This window comes from Sus scrofa, chromosome 5 (genome assembly GCF_054392235.1).
Source record: "Sus scrofa isolate SSC_HxYL_T2T_F1_AM1 chromosome 5, Sscrofa_HxYL_maternal_Yorkshire_Landrace_v2.0, whole genome shotgun sequence".
NCBI lineage: Eukaryota > Metazoa > Chordata > Mammalia > Artiodactyla > Suidae > Sus > Sus scrofa.
In genome coordinates, this window is record NC_139387.1 from 18136143 (window position 1) to 18152149 (window position 16007).

A 16007-nucleotide genomic window follows, 5' to 3' on the forward strand; every position below is an offset into this window, starting at 1 on the left:
TGAGAACTGAGATCTCATATCAAGCCACTGTACCTTATGGCCAAAAAAACAAAACAAAACAAAAAAACAGACAAAAAACTATAAGAAATATCTCTTTTAGGAAACGCCATGGTTTCGAGAAAAATAGTGTGATTATTCTCACTGCCTTATCAGGGCTGTACAGCACTTCATGTGCATTGAACTACTTGACAGACTTGCTTGTTTTCAGATCATTAACTACTCAGCTGAGATGATACGTGCAGAAAAGCAAAACTCCAGAGCAATGCTTGGACAGACAGTACTGTCAATCAAAGATGACTCAAAAGAGATGCTAACTAGTCATTTAAATCATTCAGGAAATGATTTACATTTTTAAAATCCCATTATTACTACAATTTTTTAGACAGCCCCACTGTTTAAAGCCTGGTCCAATACACTCAGGACTCATCACCTTCTGGTACTAAAAAAACTAAACCAATTGTGAATCTACATTAAAATTCTCTTCTTGGGAGTTCCCGTCGTGGCACAGTGGTTAACGAATCCGACTAGGAACCATGAGGTTGCGGGTTCGGTCCCTGCCCTTGCTCAGTGGGTTAACGATCCGGCGTTGCCATGAGCTGTGGTGTAGGTTGCAGACGCGGCTCGGATCCCGAGTTGCTGTGGCTCTGGCGTAGGCTGGTGGCTACAGCTCTGATTCAACCCCTAGCCTGGGAACCTCCATATGCCGCGGGAGCGGCCCAAGAAATAGCAATAGCAACAACAACAACAACAACAAAAAAGACAAAAAGACCAAAAAAAAAAAAAAAATTCTCTTCTTGGTTATTAATACTTGTTTGAATCACTATCATCAACACTGCTCAATAGAAATAATGCAGGCCACGTGTACAATATTAAATCTTCTAGTAGCTGCTTTACAAAAAGTAAAAAAGAGCAGCTCTCTTGCACAGCAGGTTAAGGATCTGGTGTTGCCACTGGGTCATGGCTATGGCGTGGCTTTGATCCCAGGCCTGGCAACTTCCATATGCCGAGGGTGTGGCCTAAATAAATAAGAAACAGGTGAAATTAATTTTGATGATACATTTTTAACCTGATATAGCCAAGATACTATCATGTCGATATGCAATGTGTTAAAAATTGAGATAGTTTACCTTAATTTTTTCCCCTGCACTAAGCCTTCAAAATCTGATGTGTATTTTATATTTAGAACACGTCTCAATGCTGACCAGTCACATTTGAAGTCCCCAAAGCTGGGAGCTACGATTCTAGCCAGTGGCTACTACACTGGAAATGACAGTAATAGATAACTCAGAGAGAATTCTTCATACCTAGAACACTACCTTTGCATCTAGGAAAACTGGTTTCAGATTTTTTTTTTTTTTTTTTTTTTTTGGGTTATAAGTGACTATGGTTAACTCCTTTTGCAGTAACACCTCAATTAACTTCCCCAGAGAAAAAGCAGGAGTGGATCCAAGCACAAAGAGCTCAAAACTCAGTGAATTCTTTAGAAGGCAGCTTTTTTTTTTTTTTTTTTTTTTTTTTTTTTGTCTTTTGTCTTTTTTGTTATTGTTGTTGTTGTTATTGTTGCTTATTTCTTGGGCCGCTCCCGCGGCATATGGAGGTTCCCCGGCTAGGGGTCAAATCGGAGCTGTAGCCACTGGCCTACGCCAGAGCCACAGCAACACGGGATCCGAGCCGCGTCTGCAACCTACACCACAGCTCACGGCAACACCGGATCGTTAACCCACTGAGCAAGGGCAGGGATCGAACCCGCAACCTCATGGTTCCTAGTCGGATTCGTTAACCACTGCACCACGATGGGAACTCCAGAAGGCAGCTTTTATCTGTCTAAAACTACCTCTGGAGAGGAAGCCAAAATAGGTCGCTCTCCCCCTTCCCACTCTATAAGCAAGGTGCGAATTTTCACCTGCTTCCTCCTCTTCTCTTCATTAATTTCTTCCTTACCCATCTAGGAGACCCTAATTTTCTAAATCAGAAAGTGGCTAAAGCAAAAATATGTGATGTGTTCCTTTTCTGTGATGAATATACTGTCTCCAGGGATAAGCCAGGACTTGACCTCAGGACAATATTCAGCGTCATCTGCAGAGCATCAATGCCCACTGCATGGAAAGGCCTGGGGAAAGTTTTCCAAGAGAGAGGAGGGACACCTAAGGCTTCTGATCATCGGAGTTTGTTTAAGAGGTGGATTCTTAGATAAGGGCAGAGCCATGTGACCATCTTTTTCAATTTCACTCTGCTGGATCAGCAAACCTGATTTAATTGTGATTTACAATTCAGTAATGCCCCACAGAATACCTTTAGGGATGCAGTGAGATGGGCAGTCTCCCTTATAGACTGTCAGCAGCAATGTCCATTCTTCCCAAAGCCTGTCTCCTGTCTGGAGGACCTACTAAGAACCGTGTCACAATGTTGTGACATGACATGGATCTGGTAGGAGGGAAGCAGGCCTCTCAAGAAGAGGAAAAAAGTTCTTCCTCCACTTAGCAGAAGTGGAAAAGAACAGGAAAAAGAAAAAAAAAAAAGAAATAAAAAGGCAGTATGCAGCAGAGGTAGCAAGGCCTACAAGAGGAAGACTAAATGAGTGGTTAAAGAAATGTACACAGGAGTAGTTTTGTGGTATAGTGGGTCACGCCACAGCGCTGTCATTGCAGAAGCTGGGTCGCTGCTATAGCATGGGTTGAGTACCTGGCCTGGGAACTTCCATATGCTGTGGGCCAGCTAAAATAAAGGAAAAAAAAAAAAAAAAAGAAATGTGCACACACAAAAAATGCATCACTACTCTTATTTCCAGTTACAGGATAGGCCAGTGAGTCTGTTGACTCCCCTGTGACAAAGAATCGTATCTAGAAAGTTCCTTAGACATGCTAGTGAGATTGCCTTGGAAATAATAGGAGAAAGGAGGGGACTGGAATAATGAATGAATGGCAAAGAGAGCTCTAATCTATCTCCTGTATAATTCACAAAAGAGTTTTCTTCTAGCAACATAAAGCTCCTATTGCAATACCATATTCAAAATAAATGAACCTATGGAGCTCTGATGGTATCAATATTAAGTCTCAAGCTTCTACGTGATCCCAAGGAATAAGTGTTCAGGAACTAGATATTAAATTTCAAACAATTTAATCTTTAAGATCCAATTTAAGTAAGAGACCTCAGACCTAGTGTGAACTATTCATTCCCTCAGGTCTCAATCATCAGTGTAATAGTCAAAGAAGTTTTAAAGAACAGGTGGAAGAGTCTCTTATTTCTCTTTTGATAGGGTACAGGATACTGTGATCATGTGCATGGGGGTGGGAATTAAGAAAAGCCAACTGCAGAAAGGTACACAATATGCAAACATAGTATGGTGAAATTTAACAACAGAAACAAAGGAACCATGGTTTTATCTCTTTCAGTCAAGCCAAACATTCATTTCATGTTGAAGATCCAGATTCTAGTTATTCCTCTGGGCATCTGAGTAGATGAGGGTGGACCCTTCTCAAACATTCAATCGGTATTTACTGACCACAGGCCACATCTAAGGTATTTTGCAAAGTGCAGACCACCATGATGCAACCACTCAGCAGAAATCCACAAAGGAAAGCATCTGTTCTTAGGTAGCTAATAACCTCCTATCTGCAGTTCTTTAGCAAAATAGCTAGGTACATTTATTTTTGGTCAGGTGGTCTTTCTTTTTTTCTGCTTTTTTAGGGCCACGCCCCAGGCCTATGCAAGTTCTTAGGCTAGGGAGCTACAGCTGTCGGCCTACTCCACAGCCACAGCAACTCCAGATCTGAGCCACGTCTTCGACCTACACCACAACTCATGGCATTGCCTGATCCTTAGCCCACTGAGAGAGGCCAGGGATCAAACCTGCATCCTCATGAACTCCAGCTGGGTTCAATAACTGCTGAGCCATGAAGGGAACTCCGAGGACAGGTGGTTTTTCAAATCATCCCTATCAGATGAGGCTGAAGCTCATTGTGGCTGATGAGAAGGAAGAGAAAGAATAAATTGTAAACTCTACTCTTTAGGACATTCTTAACACAGAGATAATTTATCAAAGGGCATAATATAAGACATTAAAACATATGGAGCAATTTGAACCAAAAAATGCCAAGTTCAAATCAAACACATTATATTAAATAACCAAGAATAAGATGAACATGGATTTGTTCTCCAAATCCTCAAACACTAGAACAGTACGTTAAATCTTAACTCTTGAAGGGGGTTTAAAGTATCGGAAAAGATGGCCACAGCAGAGAATGGAAAGAGAATGCAGCTGGGAAAACAATATGGCCCTTGGTTCTAACTCCTCCCTCCGGTGAGTACACAACCTCTGAAAAGCTGCAAAATGTTTCTAAGCCTGTTTATATAAAAGGAGGCTGGAGTTCTAGTTCTTACAGCCTATGATTACTATATGAATCACTTTTAGAAACTAAGTAGGTAGTACTTGAGAAACGAAAAAATGTAGGAAAGAGAATAACTGAATCATATTTCTTTTTTTCTTTTTTCATGCTTTTTTTAAGGGCCGCACCTGCGGCATATGGAGGTTCTCAGGCTTGGGGTCAAATCGGAGCTGCAGCTGCTGGTCTACACCACAGCCACAGCAACGCAGGATCCGAGCCATGTCTGTGACTTACACCACAGCTCACCTCATGGCAATGCTGGATCCTTAACCCACAGGGCGAGGCCAGGGATCAAACCTGCATCCTCATGGAGGCTAGTCAGGTTCATTAACCACTGAACCATGATGGGAACTCCATGAACCAATATTTCTGATACATCTTTACTCTATGGAAGACCAGCATAGTTAAGAGAAGACTTGGTAATCCAGCTGTCAATTCTACTGCTAACTAAAGTGGTAGGTCTTAAAGAGAAACAAAATAGGAAGAGGGCTTTTAAGGTTAAACTTTTCTAGGATCCAACATGAGGTGAACCTCATGAGGTACCTGTCCTTTCTAGCCAAGGAATACCATACTAGAATGCTTTCTGATCAGTATTCCCATCCACACCTCCCCTGACACCAGAGCACCATAGAAACATTCAGATAGAGTCCCCAAGGTTAAAAGGATCCTTTCCAGTGGCTCTGTGGCTCTGTCAGGGTTACCTGGGGATCTCTTCGCAAATTTGAAGACACATGCAAGTTTACATAAAGTATTTATAAGCAACAAGCTGTTTCCTCTTACCACTAACTTGGGGAAATTTCCAAAACATATATTCACATGAAAGAAAAGAATCTTTTCCTAGGACAATGAACTTTTTCCCCCTCTCTCCCGAATTGTGTATTTTCCTATTCAATCATTACATTGCCTTTCTGTTTTTTTCAGCTCTCACAGATAGAGACTGCCCAGATCTAGGTTCCTCCTAAGACTGACAAGTGGTTTGTGCCTCCACCCCAGGAATACTTAATACAATGACTATACTTAAAAATACTGCAACACTAAGTTCCTGGGGACCCAGAAAAGGCATTTAGATCTTTGGGTTGCATTTGCTTCAGTTAAAAGCATCTTTAGTTTTACACCTGAATGTCTGGCAAACCACTTTGATGACAATGCACAATCACTGTGAATAAATGGATGAATGGTGGGCAACACATAACACATATTTTTTGAAAGATTTGTGCCAGAAATAGGAGGCGAATAAAAGAAGTAATTCAAACAGATAATATTAATTTTTCAGACAGCAGCAGGTTATTACTTGTCTTTTGAGGGCCGCACCCCCGGCATATGGAGGTTCCCAGGCTAGGGGTCCAATCCGAGCTGTATTCCCTGGCCTACGCCACAGCAATGTGGGATCTGGGCCGCGTCTGTGACCTACACCACAGCTCACGGCAACGCCAGATCCTTAACCCACTGAGCAAGGCCAGGCATCAAACCCATGTCCTCACGGATGCTAGTCTGGTTCGTTAACCGCTAAGCCACGCACGACGGGAACTCCAGTAACAGGTTATTATCTATCTATGGCAATACATTCCCATCCTCAAAAGGGGACTCTAGATAAAAGCCAGATGAACAAAAGATGTCCAAGTGCCATCCTCATTATCCTCATTATCTGAGACCTATCGGGAAAGAAGTCACTCTTCCTGTAACGTGGAGCAGACCAAAATCACCCTATCAGTGAATACCTTTATTTTAGACAGCAGACACCAGCCACTCAATCAAAGACAAGTGAAAACACTTTTGCCAAGAACACATTGTCCCTTAGAAACTTGCTCAATACAGTTGTCTTCTTATAGGCCCTAAGGCTCTCCATCCTTTGAAGATGACCACTCCTCCTTCCATTTCAGGCCTCCAAGGCCTGTTCTGCAACTAACCCTATCCCTAACAGGGTTCTAGTCTCTTACAGGATCCAGCTGAATTTTATTGAGAAGCACACACACACGCGGCCATGAACTGATGAATCAAGGCTTAAGGCCTAACTAATCTTGTACCCCTCAACTCTCAGTGTCCTCACAAATCTTAGCTTCCCACGAACGTGCTCCTTCGACTTGGAACGTCTGGCTCCTTGCGCTGACCCTGCAGCTTCCCTGGCCCCAACTAGTTCTGGTTCTCTTGGCCCTTTCTTGTTTCTTGCTTCGGGCCCTCGGCCACAGCTCACACTCAATCTGCTTCCTGGTCTGCAGAATCCTTGGCGGTTGGGGAGAGGCCTATGAACCACCCCCCCGCCCCAAGTGACCTCCGGGCTGCAAAACTGAATGGGCCCAGCGTCCCCCTCGACTCTGACACTTTCAATGTCCACGCCCCGAACTCCCTGCCTTTACCTAGGCTGCACGACTACCTCGGCCACCCTCCGAGCATCCCGCGCGGCGGCCCAGGCTCTCCCAGCCCCCTGCTTCCGGGCTTTCCCAGCAGTTCTGCTTCCGGTCCTTGGCCTCCGTCTCTCCCCCGGGCAGGCTTTCCCAGCCCGCGCCCCAGGCCCTTCGCGCCGCTCGCCCGCGGTCTCTCACCGCTCGAAGAGCAGCCTCACGGAGAACACGCCCGCCGCCAGTGGGAACACGGAGAGAATGTGCCGGGCCCGCGGGTAGCCGTAGCCGTTGCCCGGCCCCTCTAGGTCGGCCCAGCTCACGTTCTGGGGCAGCCAGAAGCGCTCACTCCAAAGCCAGCCCCACAGCAGGCCCAGGGCTCCCGCCGCTGCTGTCGCCATCTTACGCCCACCCCGCGGCCACTGCCGCCACAGGCTCAGCTGCCGCCCCAGCCAACGGAACCCGCGAGGAGGCGGCCCCGGGGCGGGGCCGGGCCGGCGGCCACCCCCTTCCGGCCCCTTCTAGGACCCCGCACGTCCCAGCCCGACTCCTTCGTGGGGCCGGGCCTCTGTCCCGCCCACCCTGCCTCCCCGCCCACCTCCCTCCCCGCAGCCTCCCCAGCCGCCTCTCCTTGGGACCCCGCCCTCCGACTCGGCCACGCCCTCCCCGCCCCGCCTTCACCCAGCCCTGGCCACGCCTCCACAGTGATCCCGTCCTTTTTTGCTACAGGTTGCGGCAAAGCTTCTCCTCGCTCACTCTTCTGTCTAGCCACAGCTACACCCGGTATTTCAGGCATAGCTCCCTTATGGGGATGTTCTTCTTTTTCAGTCCAGCCAGCTCAAAGCTGTTCCGGTTCGCTGGAAGGCCATACGTGTGTGTGTGTGTGTGTGTGTGTGTCTGTCTGTCTGTCTGTCTATCCGTCTTTCCCCCTCTTCCTTCCCAACCCCCTTCTCTCACTAGGGTTTATCGCCATCTCACCTGGTACTGCCTACTAGCAGCGTTCTTTTTGCTCCCAACCTTTTTCTCCCCTCCTGCCCCTCCATGACCTCAGCCCCCTTTCATTATCCCTTAAAGTGGACTTTAAAAAAATTCTTTTATTCTTCTCATGGAAAAAAAACAAAAAACAAAAAAGGAAATGAAAGCTATTCAAAGGAAAATATAAAAGAAAAAGTAGAAGACGGCCATTGTTTAATGAGGTTTATTATATGCCAGGTAGCGCACTAAATATTTTCCACATTTAACTTCCTCATTCTATGAAGTAGGTGTTTTATTTACTGTTTTATGGATGAGTAAATTGAAGTCCAGAGAGCAGCTTGTCCAAGGTTATATACAAGTGGTAGAGCTGGGGCTTCTGAACAAAGTCTCTAGAGTCCAGAACCCTGGGCCCTTATCCTATAAACCTCCTTAGTTTTAGATTTCCACACTGAACATTGAATTCTTTTGTGGCTCTACATAAACAGTAAAGGGGAGCCATAGACAAGAAACCTTTAAAACACTGAACTCTAAATTATTCCTCAGCTGCTGGAGAACAGTGAACCTTGGGTGCCCTCTGTTAAAACCTGGCTACAATTTTAATTACTACAGCTACCTAGAATGATCTGAAATAAGATCAAAGAACTAATCTTGTCCAAGGACAGATAGAGTATCTTTATACTAGCAGGCAGGCTTACAGCAGAAGATAGTTTCAAAGGGAAAAGAGGAAAAGAAAAAAAAGGAGCCATTTGAAGGAGTGGACTAGAAGGTTTGCTTTTTAGTTCGGTGATTCTCAAAACTTCGTTTGCCACAGCTCAGACATTAGCTTGTCCCTTCTCTCACATGGTGAGTTTGCTAAGTTTTCTGGGCCCCAACCAAAGATTCAGGAGGTTCAGAGTAGGGTGCATGAATGTGCATTTCTCATTTCCTTTCTTTTTTTTTTTTTTTTTTTTTTTTTAAATACAGCTGCATCTTTGGCATATGGAAGTTCCTGGGCTAGGGGTCAAATCAGAAATGCAGTTTGCAGTTGAGGCCTGTGCCACAGCCATAGCTACCCAGATCTGAGCCTTATCTGTGACCTATGCTGCTGCTGCTGCTTGCAGTGACACCGGATCTTTAACCCATTGAGCGAGGCCAGGGATTGAACCCACATCCTCAGACGATAGCATCGGTTTCTTAACCCACTGAGCCACAAAAGGAACTCCTCAATACCTATTTTTAAATAAATGCACTTCAGTTTCTTTGAACTATATATACATGTATATATATATGTATATTTTTTTTGTGTGTCTTTTCTAGGGCTGCTTCCTGCAGCATGTGGAGGTTCCCAGGCTAGGGGTCTAAACGGAGCTGTGGCCTCCAGCCTACACCAGAGCCACAGCAATTCGGGATCCGAGCCACGTCTGCAACCTACACCACAGCTCATGGCAATGCCAGATCCTTAACCCACTGAGCAAGGCCAGGGATCGAACCCGAAACCTCATGGTTCCTAGTCGGATTTATTACCACTGCGCCAGGATGACGGGAACTCCTTGAATGATAAATAGGAGTATTAACATTGCTGACTGAGGGCTCCCCAGAGCCAGCCTCCACCCACTTCCAAGCTCACTGGTTTCAGTTTCTGACCCTCCTCTCAGCAGCACTTTCACACCCCCACACTCTGTGTCAAGTGGCCACCAGCCTATTTCTGTTGAGAGGACGGTCATATCAGCTTGTGGATATGACTTTGACTGCAAAAGCCATCACACAGCTGATGTAATAGTCATTAAAGGTTCTACTGGTTGATATGTTGGGTCCTTAACCCACTGAGCCACAAGGGGAAGTCTGCATTTCTCAGTTCTAACAAGTTCACAGGTATACCACTGCTAATCTGAGAACTACTATCTGAAGCCATTTTTGCCCAAACCCAGAGATAGCTTAAAATCGTAACCACCTTATATTCAAGATACTTTTTTTTTTTTTTTTTGGTCTTTTTGCCTTTTCTAGGGCCGCTCCCTCAGCATATAGAGGTTCACAGGCTAGAGGTCTAATCAGAGCTGCAGCCACCGGCCTACGCCAGAGCCAACTCGGGATCTGAGCCGTGTCTGCAACCTACACCACAGCTCACGGCAACGCCGGATCCTTAACCCACTGAGTAAGGGCAGGGATCGAACCCGAAACCTTATGGTTCCTAGTCGGATTGGTTAACCACTGCGCCACGACGGGAACTCCAAGATACATTTTAAAAGAAGTACTCTCCCTGATCTCATAGGAATTCAAATCAGAGCCCCAAGGAACAAAGAATATGCTAACCTGGCACACGGAAACCAACACACAATGACCCTGTTCACTAGATCTATTCTCAGAAAATTACATTTGTATCAAATTCTCAGCCTCTTGGTTGTTAGAAAACATACTGATGGTGAAATACGTAAGGAAAGCAAACGTAGTACAGGTTTCACTTTGGCCAGGAGTGACCTGACCAGCAAACTGTCCCTGTAGTGGACATGAAGAGAGTTTCCTTAACCATCTCAGGTCCCAAGCTGGCCCCTTTTCCTGCTTCACCCACAGAATAACTCACATCATCCTTTTGTCAACATTGACACACCAAGTCCAACAAGTTGCCTTCATTCAGAGAGCTGAGAGCATACACGATAAGCACTTTTTGTTTGGGTGTAGGTTCTTTTGTTTTCTAAGAATGTTTAGTGTTATCTGGTCATTCTCTTAAGAAGAATGTCATTTTATTACATTGATTATGGAGCTAGTTCTTGTATCTCTACTCTCCGTACCTATGTCTATTTTAGCTCTCAAAGGTCATAGAAGAGTTCTTCTAAGGGTAATCTCAGTCCCCTAGGACCTGGTATATGGTGACACACTCAATTGATACCCATAAATGCCAGCCACAGACACTCAGGCTTTTTGTGTAAAGTTAGTAGATGTTGTGAGTACCATGTGGATGGGTTAGCGCAGCAGGTAGTGAGTCACAGAGTAAAGGTAACTCAACTCAGGCCAGGACTGGATAGTTTATAAATGTCAGCAGGAACTTCTGGATTAACTGTTCAGTGGATAGGGCTTTCTAAGTGACTTCAGCCTGTGGTGGGGCCAAGAGCCGATCGTAGTACTCAGCCATCCACTTAGAAGACCAGAAAAACAATGGAACACAGAATGACCCTGAAAAATGTAATAGATGACTCAAAAAGCATTTCTATCTCCAAGGAAATCTAAATTCCCATTAAAAAAAAAAAAAACCTTAATAATTAGGGCAGTTGCCTCTGCAAGCAAGAAAATCAGATAACCAACAGTGCCTCTGCTCAGAGAAGAAAACAAGTTCATTTTCAGCAGAGGCATTCGGAAATTCCATTTAGCATTTAGGCATAATTGTAAGGTAAATTAAATGCAGAGTACAATTAACAGTAAAAAACCATGGAGTTCCGGTGTGGCTCAACTGAAGCTAATCTGACTAGCATCCATGAGGATGCAAGTTTGATCCCTGGCCTTGCTCAGTGGATTAAGGATCCCGCATTGCTGTGGCTGTGGTGTAGGCTGGCAGCTGTAGCTCCAATTCGACCCCTAGCCTGGGGTCCACATGCCATGGGTGCGACCCTAAAAAGACAAATAAAATAAAACATGAAAAAAAAAACACCCTAGTATTTTGAATTGGTAAAACAAATGGCTTGTCTTGAATGTACACACGAATTCTCTTGCCAAGTTTCTTTCAACTTTCAAGAAAAAAAATTTTGTCTTCTAGTATGAGCTTAAGAGCAGCCCAACACCACCATCTAGTGGTGAGATGTATACATAGCACTTCTCTTCACTTGAAACCTATCAGACCCATTCACCTTTTCTACCCAAACTGCTAAAATAAAAGTAGGTCCTGAGAGACTGTAACAATGCAAGATAATAACGGAAAAGGAACATTGAAAGGTTCAAATGTAAATTAAAAGCTTTATTGAATAAAAATGTTTCAGAGGAAGCAAGACTGTAAGAAAGCAGAATATTTTACATCTCTAAAAAATATTAGAGCTAAATTTCTAAAAATGCAGTACAAAGAAAAGCCTATCACTTAAAACACCTCTCTCCACCCCACCATACACTTTGGAATATGAATTATGTACAACAAATGTACTCAAGTTTATATTGTTCCAAAACCTTAATACTAGAAAACCATCTCCCCCCAAAAAGGCCTATAATTGGTTTAATTGCACCCTAGGAATACTGTCTGCCATAAAAATCTACATTTCAAAGCTTCTAAGTATTAAAAAAAAAAAAAAAAAAACTAGTGTCCCAGGAATATCAGAAGTAGAATATAGGGTTTGGGGATCTGAGCTCAAGTTGTTTAAGGCTTTATTTTTGTTTTTTCCTGTTATTCCTCCTTTAGACTCCTGGCTCTAATATGCAACATGGCAAATAGCAATACAAAAGATCTTATAAAAATATTGCATCTTTCAGTAAATTATGAGAAGCACAGATACCACCAGAGAAGAAAGCAACCACTTGGGGTGTAGTCAAACCCATTGGCAAATACCATCGCTTATCTGGGACACAGTGAGTCCCTCCAAGCACCAAAGGTGCTCAGAAGGTGCTCCAAAAAGATGGTTGTGCTATATCTCAATAATCCAGTTCAGGATGTGCTTTAGAAAGCAGGATGCAATAAATTCCTCATATATATATCAGAGTAAGCAATAAATTCCCCCTATATGTCAGAGTAAGAAAATTAACCTAAATTTTTTTTAAAAAGACTAAATAGTTGATCTCTTAACAGAGGAATACTAAACAATAAATTGGTATGCATGTAAAAATATACAAACTGTGCCCTTTATGCTAAAGTGCATTCAGTCATAATGCTTAGGTCCCTAATCCCTTCTGCATGTTTCCTAATTCCTTCGTTGAATTTTCAGTGTAACAATGTACTACTAATCATTTACTGTCATATTGTCTTTGGGGAATTTAGTGGAATCTGAACCATAACGGTCTGACTATCCCCCCACCTCACCCCCCATTCCCACTCCCACAAGACCTTAAAGCACTTGTGTAGACCATCATTGCTAAAATAGAGGATTTAAGTAATGTTATCTCTAGCATTTAGAATTGGTTCACGTAAGCTGCAGTACAGGATTTTTTTTGTTTTGTCTTTTGAAGCAAGCACTCTTTTCCAAAGTTACTTCCACATAAATTACAGTTCGTGCTAAGACAGCCGTTTACATGCATCACTTTGATAAAGGGCAGTGGCTCGCTAACCTCACACAAATTTAAGGCCCGGCATCGTTGCAATTTGTTATTCCTCATCTTCCTCCTCATCGTAGTACCGATTTCTCTTTATCTGTTCCTCCACAGATAGCTCTTCGACGACTTCTCCCTCCCAGAACTCCACATCCTGGGATTTCTGCTTCTGGGTAGTGAATTCTTTAGCAGAGGTGTTGTCTGCAAAGCTAGACCAATTTTTAGACTTGGGTTCTAGGGGAGACTGCTGTTGGAGGAGGTCTCTGTCACCTTCATCTAAGCTTGCACCATTTTCTATCAGATTTTCACTCCCTATCTCAAAATCCTGAACTTCCTTACTCCTCCCCGCTGCCTCCCCTCCTCTAGATTCCTTGCTTGGCCAGGTCGTTTTTCCCACACTCCCATTCTTCTCGGAGGCACTGGCCTTTTCCATCTGTTTCCTTTCTGCTGCTACACCTCCTCCGAACTCCTCGCTCTGCTCTGACAGGCTCCAGCCTTTCCTCATAGGTGGGGACAAGGGTTTGGGGCTCTTGACTGAAGCGGTTCGAAATGAAGCTGCTACAGTGAATGGGCGGCTTCGCTCCTTCAGTGAGGAAGATCTTCTTAGCTTCTTCAGATCCAGATCTACATCCTCGGGAGCTTCAGGCTTGCTGACTTCATCCTCAGGAGGCCACTTCGGCTTAGAAACTTTGATGCCTTCCTCCAAAGCACTCCCTGAACTGCTAAGCTCAGTCGGGGGCGGCCAGGCGATCCTCAGCTTCTTGGTTTCAGCTGGCTTGTCTTCTTTCTCCAGCTGGGAGGAGGCCTTGGCTTCCATACTTGCAGTCAGCACACCCACCTTAGCAATGGGGGCGTCTTCTACCCCCGGGCTCTGAGGGATCTCCGCTGCATTTGGAAGCTGGGCTGGTCTCTCCAACGTCTCTTCATTTTCCAGTTTGCTTGCCCACAGATCCTTGTGTGGTCTGTGTCCAAAGCCTTCGTCATAGTTGCCTTTAGATTTAAAGAGTTGATTGAAGTGAGGCTTGCAATAGATTCTCCCATGTAAAGAAGCATATGTTCCTAGACTGTTGTTAAAAAAAAAAAAAAAAGAGCATAAAATGAACAAATCTGTATACTCTTATTTACACCAGAAGGCTGAAACCTGGCAATTCCAATATTTTCAGAAGACACGAAGTGAGAAAAATCTCTTTAAAAGCACATCAGTCACCTAGGAATCTCTTCCTTCTTTTAAACACATTTCTTTTATTATCCTTATAAAAAAAAAAACATGCTAGCTTTACTTCCAGGCCTAAACCTTCACCAGATATTCTTCCACCTGGTACATGCTCCCGCTTCCTTTTTCTTTCTTTCTTTGGGCTGTGCTCGCAGCATGCAGAAGTTCCTGGGCTAGGGACAGAACCCATGCCACAGCAGTGACCCCGAGCTGATACAGTGACAACGTTGGATCTTTAACCTGCTGCATGCTCACTTTTCAAATGATTTCACTCACTCCCTTCTGTCAAAACTGTTAAAAAAATTTACTTCTTCCAGGAAGTCTTCCTTAGGGAATCCCACCTAGCTCTGATCAATCTTGTATTTCCTAAGTATTTATAACCTATAATTACTTTTGGAGTTCTCATCGTGGCTCAGCGGTAATGAACCTGACTAGCATCCATGAGGATGAGGATTTGATCCCTGGCCTCGCTCAGTGGGTTAAGGATCCAGCGTTACCGTGAGCTGTGGTGTTGGTTGCAGACTTGGCTTGGATCTGGTGTTGCTGGGGCTGTGGTGTAGGCCGGCAGCTATAGCTCCAATTCGACCCCTAGCCTGGGAGCCTCCATGTGGTGCAGGTAGAGCCCTAAAAAGACCAAAAAAACAAAACAAAAACAAAAACAAACTATAATTACTTTTATTTGTTTTATGGCTGCACCTGCAGCATATGGAAGTTCCTGGGCCAGGCAGGGACTGAATCTGAGCTGCAACTGCAACCAATGTCTCAGCTTTACCTATGCTGGATCCTTTGACCCACTGCCCAGGGCCAGGGATTGAATTCACACCTCTTCAATGACCTGAGCCATTGCATTCTGATTTTTTTTTTTTTTTTTCCTTTTTAGAGCTGAACCTTCAGCGTATGGAAGTTCCCGGGCTAGGGGTCAAATCAGAGCTGTAGCTGCCGGCCTATGCCACAGCAACACCAGATCCGAGCCACATCTGCAACCTGTGCCACACCTCACAGCAACCCCTGATCCTTTAATCCACTGAGCGAGGCCAGGGATCAAACATGCATCCTCATGGATAGAAGTCAGGTTTACAACCACTGAACCACAATGGGAACTGCACTGCAGTCCGATTCTTAGTCCACTGCACCACAGCAGGAACTCCTATCATTACTTTTAATAATATTCCTTTGTTAAAAGTTGAATCTTTTCCCTCCTAGTTTCCCATTTGTGTTACAATTGAAAAGGATGTTTTTATAGGAGTTGGAAGGAAGGATGTTTTCATGTTTTCACAGGAATGTGTATAATGCTCTACAAATGGATGCTGATGACTGAATAAAGGAAAGCTATGGTTAACAGGAGAACAGAGAACAGTAACCAGTCGGTGTATCCCAATGTCGGTGCTGGACAAGTTTGTAGGACATCTGGTATCTCTTGCAGGGTAACAACCTTTAAAGGAGAGTATAAAAGCAACAGCATTTCCACAGAGCAAATATAACAATTCAAACATTTATAAAATGTGCTCTGGAGAAAAAAATTACAGTGGGCACAAAAAGAACCATTGAGTGGAAGTTACAGAGGCACATTTTGGCTCAGCGCTAACTGCTGGAACAGGCTGCTGTGGGGTATCAACCCCCGAAGAAGTGCCACACGGATGCCAGAACATCTTTCAACAGTGTGCTGGAAAGGATGCTTGCTCTGGAAGGAGGGCTGGAGGAAGGGACATCGGTTACTTCCTCCTCTAAGAGTCTGTGATTAAAATGAGTTCATATGGAATATTTCCCGTTTGCCACATGTATATCCATACTTTGACTTACTTGGAAGGAAATGATACATAGTCATTTTTTCAGAAATAAAATGAGGCAATATACAGAAAAAAATATATGCTCTTCAGGCTCTGTTATTGCTCTTTTAACCAT

General features: G+C 44.2%; 2 protein-coding genes across 27 annotated transcripts in view; both read right to left on the minus strand.

Moving 5' to 3' along the window:
• CERS5 (ceramide synthase 5) overlaps nucleotides 1-7145 on the minus strand; it is a 31348-nt gene extending 24203 nt beyond the window's left edge. For 5 of the 7 annotated variants that reach the window (XR_014803209.1, XR_014803208.1, XM_021091642.2 and 2 more), the window contains exon 1: nucleotides 6926-7145. Coding sequence is in view for 3 of the 7 variants with exons in the window: in XM_021091642.2 (XP_020947301.1) it covers nucleotides 6926-7122 (197 nt within the window). In the remaining 4 variants the exon portion in view is untranslated. Of the gene's footprint in view, nucleotides 1-6739 lie in introns of all 7 variants that reach the window. The other 2 variants (XM_084955682.1, XM_084955683.1) reach the window with 1 other exon arrangement.
• Nucleotides 7146-11597: 4452 nt separating this feature from the next.
• LIMA1 (LIM domain and actin binding 1) overlaps nucleotides 11598-16007 on the minus strand; it is a 102150-nt gene continuing 97740 nt past the window's right edge. For 19 of the 20 annotated variants that reach the window (XM_085024380.1, XM_021090879.2, XM_021090876.2 and 16 more), the window contains one exon: nucleotides 11598-13956. In XM_085024380.1, the coding sequence (XP_084880506.1) occupies nucleotides 12948-13956 (1009 nt within the window). In that variant the 3' untranslated portion in view covers nucleotides 11598-12947. 20 annotated transcript variants of the gene reach the window in all.